We start from the raw sequence: 6,070 nt of genomic DNA on the forward strand, positions 1-6,070 counted from the left end.
TGTATCTCCATTCCCATATACTGCTTTAAAGCTTGATTTTAAAAACACCACTGAAAGGGAATCATGTTCATATTTGTGTTCTATTAGAAATAATGTTCTGCTGTGAACTGAGGTCCATTCCTGCCATCTTCTCACACAGTCTGTCACACACCATGTGGCATTTGGACCCAATTGATTGTTCTTCCTTTATACCCAATTGATGGTCCATGAAAAACTTTCCAATTCATCATAATCATATAACATTTAGTCCTTTCTGCCTATATCCCTGTAGTACATCAATGTATTACTTGATGACGTCTCAGCTGGTGTCACCTGTACACTCAGTGAGCACACTTATTGGGTATATACTACCATGTCCCCCTGAATCATGAGTAACTACATCCCTTTTAATATGTCAACCAGACCATATTTTTAGCACACCTACTTTTTGATGACTATATTGCATGACCTGAATTAAAACCTTAAAAAAGGCAAGATATATTATACTCATTGTTTCTTTGTGTCCTTTCAACCAGCTATTTTATTATGAAAGATTAGGAAGCCCAATTCAATGATTCAAATAAAATATTTTGCAAAGAACAATTAGAATTTTGGGAACAAATTGACAAATTCTTGGATGGAAAACCATTATGAAGGGAGGGTCCAAGAGGGGTTTATTGTTCACAACTTTGCTTAAGCAGGTCCTTGCCTAGAGTATTGCGGCGTGCAGTCATTAAACCCACATGGTTAGGAAACCCCTTTATTTCACTTCCCTCTAGCCAAATTGCTGTATTTCAGAGCAGTTCCCTCCTCCTTGGTTTTTCTATTTTGATGTGAGAAAATCAAGAACTAGGAGAGAGGAATGAAACAAAGCCCAGAAGGAAATATCAGTAATTGATATTCATCTGATACAATATTGTCTGTGACTTCTATGTCAAAAGAGAATACGAATAAAATAAAGAAGAGAATGGGAACTCTTCATAGAGCAGATTATGTTGGATTAATCTTGTTTCTCTCAGGAAAGAAAGAAGCATGCTGAAAAATCACATAATTGAAAGCAGTGCTAAAGTAACACTGACTGGAGGACAAATCAATGTTCTGTGCCAGAGGTTGGTAAACTTAGGCTGGTATGCCAAATCCAGCTAGCTGGTCACCTATTTTTTGAATGGCCTGTAAGCTAAGAATGTTTTTTACGTTTTTATAATAGCTGAAAAAAAATCAAAGAATAATATTTTGAGACGTGTGAAAATCAAATTACATGAAATTCACATTTCAGTGTCTATACAAGTCTTTTTGAAACACAGCTGTGCTCATTCACTTGCATGCATTGTCTTTGGCTGCTTTCTACAGTGGCTGATTTGAGTATTCGTGACAGCTACTATGTGATTCCCAGGCCTAAGATATTTATTATCTGCCTCTTTCCAAAACAAGTTTCCCAACCTTAGCAGATGGAAAATTGCAACTTTGTAATTGAATTTAAAGGGGCAGACGGGTATTTTAATGACAACTGGAGAAAATTGTGTTTGTTTTGCAGTGATGAAACTGCTTTTAAACCCTGGTTAAGGCTTTAGAACGGCAGGCGAGGCAGTAGGTGGATACATTCATTTCCCATTGTGGCTTATGTTCTTGTGAGTGATCACTTTGGTGACAGTGAGATGCAGGTAGCATTTTAGGATTGGCAACATTATCTATTCCATACCTTTCTTTCCCTCAAGAGTATGTTTTCCATAGTGTTAATGCTTAAAAGAAGGCCAGTGTGACCCTGAATGACTTTCATTAAACATTTTGGACCATTAAATATTCTTTTGAAGGACTTTTGAATAAGGAATTTTCCAAAATACTTAACCATATTTCTTTTAGTTATAAATTGATTTCTTCCTGAGTCTGTTCTTATTAGCCGATAACAAGTACACAAAAAGGGAGCCTCGTAAAACATCATAACTTTGCATTTTAAGGGATTTTCCTCCTATAAAGGCAAATGTTTAGGAAGATGGAAAGTGACCAGTGCTCCAGACTTGGTTCATCTCCAACTCTCAAAGCAGAGACCAGTTGAGTCACTGCTTTTCAAAGGACATTTGTTCAGAAATTCATATTGTCTTGCTAAATCTCAAGTAGAACACCTAAGATAAAGTCACTTAAAAATATCCATACATTTGTAAAATGAGGGGACTATAAAGTCCAGTTCCGTTTTGATTGAATGGATTCTCTGGGTGAGTGAGTAGATGGTGCAAATCTACAGATCTGGTTATGCTCCTGAAGGAACTGAGAATCTTAAATGTAGAAGAGATAAAGAGAGCGTTGCTAAAATTGTACAAAATCAAAGTTACTAATCCAATCCCAGAACACGAGTTCGAATGACATCCTAGCACTCTGTTAAAGGAAATTAACTTTTCTACACCCTTTACATCCCCTCAAGAAAAAGAAAAAGTGTTTCTTGAAAGTTATCACTCCTCCAAAAAACATTACAGAAGTAATGAACTAACTGCATTTTTGCGTCTCTGGCCATTTCAGACGAAAGTAGGCGGGGCGAACCACGGCGGAGGCAGCTTTGAGGCGGTGCTCAGCTCCACGGCCCACGCCAGCGCGCAGAGCGCGGCAGGCGGCCTTCGGCGCGCGGAAGAGGAGCTGCAGTGCTAGGGCTGCAAGCCCCGCGCCCCCGGAGGCCCTTCGCCGCCTGCGCACGGCAGATGTGAAGACCAAAATCCCGCTGGGAAATCCATGCCTTGATCCTGTTCTTCAAATGGCCTCACCACAGAGTTTAATAAAATGATTTCCGTTTGTTTGTGTTGATAATGGACCACTTGACCATCACACTTCAGTATTCATAGATTATCTTTCCGAATGCCCTGACTTGAGCACGTACATAATTGATCATGACCCTTCTCTGTGTAACTCAAACATATTTTCCAGACACGAGCTATTAATTATTTGTTTTGATTTTTGCTCGGACTCCTTTACCTTGTGCATGTCTTTGAAGGCTGAGTGAGAACTTCCTTTCAGTTCAGTCACCCCACTGGGTGGAGCTCTTTCTGTCTCCAGCAATGGGATGACACAGCAATTTCATCAAACTGCTTGTGATGTCCCTCACCTACATCAATTACATGTTTATTTAAGCAATTAAAATAATCGATTTTAATGATGACTTTGAACCGTTTTTTTAAGTCTTCAGGGTTATTGATGACCTTAAAAGGTGGTAGCTGTGATTCTGCAGACACTATTTTAAATCAACTTCTAATCTAGTGAATATGAGAGTATGTAAGTAATTATAACCTTAACTACCTTAGGATGCTAAACTAATCTTTAATTCTAAAATTCTCTCTAATCTACATCGAGTAGTAGTTAACCTTCCACATCACATGTTTCTTTTCTAAATAGGAACTTACATTTGTTACTAGGTAGCAGAGATGCATCCTATAGATGTTTTTAAATGTATACAGATTGGACTAACCAAAAAAATAATCACAATTTATATACATATAATCTTTATATATATATGTCATATATATATATTTACCTATTATATAGTTAAATATGTAATCCAAGTAATATATATAACCTATAGTTTGTTCATTTTTAAAATTTATTAAAGTGAGAGTGAAATAAAACCAATCTGAAAAATTCTAGTCAAATTAATGGAACAGGACAAACTGTATTCCTATCTAACTGAAAATCAAGCCGATTCGGCATCACATAATCTGAGGTCTCGGACTCTTATCTTTCGAGGAAAAAAAAAAGCATTTTTTTTTAAGTGAGAATGCTCAAATATTTATATTGTTTTTAAACTTATTACCTCAGTGAGGAAGGTTTAGGACTGTGTGAAACCTCACTTGATGGGTAAATGGAAAACTGGGATAATGATTAAGTGACCAGCATTAAGTCTGACCCAGTAGAGGCTTCCAAAGTCTATGAATTTATGAATATCACAGATGGCAAAACATCCCAAATAAAACTCCTGGGCCACAGAAAATCTGGTTATAAATATTTGAACCTTATTTTGTGTGCATGTTTTCGTGTCAGGAGAAAAAAACGCCAAAATACTGACTGATGTAGTTCTGTTTTCCTACCAATTGTCTCTCCAATAATGATCATACATTGCTGATTTTCAAGCATTTATCACTGTTTAAATACTGTTGCTATGATGCAGCAATATTTTGATGCAGAGAAGCATTGCTCTTTTCAAAGAAGAGCAGCTGTATGTACATGCGTGTGCTGCTGCTGAAGAGATCATGCACCTTGCTTCCTGCAGATTGGGTATCCATGGATACTGTAGAGTTTCCAAAGAAACGCAGCCTAGAATTCACACCAGGCCAGCCTAAAGGGTCTCCTTCAAATGGAAACTGACATTTGAATTAAAGAGACAGGCATCATATTCCACACCAAAATATTGATCAGGTTTGCAAAGGTAGTAGGGTTTGCCTTCCCTTCCTAATCTTGTGTATCATTTAAAGGTAAGCGGGCAGATTACTTATCCTATGAAAGGGAAATGAGGCTAGGAAACCAGTTCTGATGTGTTCCCTATATAAGGGAACCTATATCAGGTTCAGTGACCCTAGCAATACTCTTCTTAGTATATATGTCTCACCTGGTGATAAATGTTTTTATAGCCAAGGTCTAAAGATCTGTATATCAGATGGAAAAATACAAAAAGGAATGACAAGTGGCACCGGAAACTGCATGCCCCAATCGGTATCCCCAAGTGACAAAAAGGATCAGAAGAAAGGGGGTGGGGGAGGGGGCTTAGGGCAGGCCAGAGAGAAATTAAAAATTTGGCTCTAGAGAGTAATCCTTTGAATAAAGCATTTCATCTGAGGAAATCCATTATACTACATTCCTTGTCCTGGATCCTTATCACTAAATCAGCTAAAGAATTTGTTCTTGAAAGCAATCATAATTAAATTTTCTACGAATATGGCCCTTGGGGATATAGGTTATTTATTCACAATAAGCTGATTTAAAATCTCCAATAAATATTCCAAAGTTTATTGTTTTTAAAATTTATTTAGTTCAAAAAAAGGTACCCCACCCCACCCCAAGTCTTCAGCCGTGCATTTTCATAACCACATCCTGTTCTGTAAGCTTCTTTTATTGCCACACTGTATCGCATTTCTTGCTGGAGTCCAGGCAATTGAAATTAAACAGACTCACATCTGGGGAAATCAACAGATCAACAGTGGCAAAACACAATACCATAAAACTGGAAAAATAAAACGTTTGTTACAGGAGTGCAACAACATATAGAACATCTCAGGAGTGCGGCTCCCTGGCAGCAGCAGCTATGTTAGCATTTCTTTCTGCCTCGAGTTCAGAAACAAGCTGGACTATCTCAGGGTGATTGAATTTTCCTGCAAGGCAAGAAGATGGGAAAAAGATAAGGATAAGAGTTTACATCAATCTCTCCAGCTTCATCCCAGAGCTCATCAGGGGTTCAATTCTGTGATCTGACCCATGCTTCACTCCAACGCAGAACATGATTCCAGTTCCTTCCTTCCAATTTGGAGAGGGGCCAACAGGGACCGAACACCTGGAGCTTATTCTTTTTCACCCTATATGCCACCATGCATATGGATGAGAAGGAGGCAAAGAACTGTTGATGGGACAGAGCTAGGAGAAACTTTACCAGGCAGCCTCTGAATGCCTCTACCAGGAGCTCAGGGAAAACTCAACTAGGATGGAGCCCAGAGAGCTGAAAACAATCTCTGGCCATTCAGAATCTGCAATTTATTGGGGGGACAAAGCACTTACATATAAAAAGACTAGTAGGAAGACCAGGGGGTCTAGGCTTTCCCAGGATGCAAACAATAATGCAAACATGTCTCTTACAAACACCTCTATGCTAAAACCCACTGATCTGTACTGTCTTACCTTCTCAGCCATTCCCAGATTTCTGCCTCGGGCAGCAACCAAGCTCCAAACAATCTTAGGCTGATGCTGGCTAGCAAGGGAATGTTAAAACATCTCTTCCCTATCTTTTCTTGCCAGTGCCTTTTGTTGCTTACTGTTCATTCCAATTTAACTTTATTCCATTTATTCCCTATCCACAACCTCTCCGAATGTTCCCTTCATTTTCCTGCCCTGACACCTGGCTCATCTC

General features: G+C 38.6%; 2 protein-coding genes across 6 annotated transcripts in view; one reads left to right on the plus strand and one right to left on the minus strand.

Moving 5' to 3' along the window:
• The window catches only part of TPD52L1 (tumor protein D52 like 1), an 85,172-nt gene extending 82,070 nt beyond the window's left edge, over positions 1-3,102 (plus strand). For 2 of the 3 annotated variants that reach the window (XM_006926142.3, XM_025042416.1), the window contains one exon: positions 2,491-3,102. In XM_006926142.3, the coding sequence (XP_006926204.1) occupies positions 2,491-2,616 (126 nt within the window). In that variant the 3' untranslated portion in view covers positions 2,617-3,102. The remainder of the gene's footprint in view (positions 1-2,490) is intronic. The other variant, XM_015600068.2, reaches the window with a different exon arrangement.
• Positions 3,103-4,943: 1,841 nt separating this feature from the next.
• Positions 4,944-6,070, minus strand: part of HDDC2 (HD domain containing 2) — a 20,850-nt gene continuing 19,723 nt past the window's right edge. For 2 of the 3 annotated variants that reach the window (XM_006926144.3, XM_025042428.1), the window contains exon 6: positions 4,958-5,321. In XM_006926144.3, coding sequence (XP_006926206.1) covers positions 5,224-5,321 — 98 coding nt within the window. In that variant the 3' untranslated portion in view covers positions 4,958-5,223. Of the gene's footprint in view, positions 5,322-6,070 lie in introns of all 3 variants that reach the window. The other variant, XM_015600148.2, reaches the window with a different exon arrangement.

Source organism: Pteropus alecto, unplaced genomic scaffold (assembly GCF_000325575.1).
Source record: "Pteropus alecto unplaced genomic scaffold, ASM32557v1 scaffold79, whole genome shotgun sequence".
NCBI lineage: Eukaryota > Metazoa > Chordata > Mammalia > Chiroptera > Pteropodidae > Pteropus > Pteropus alecto.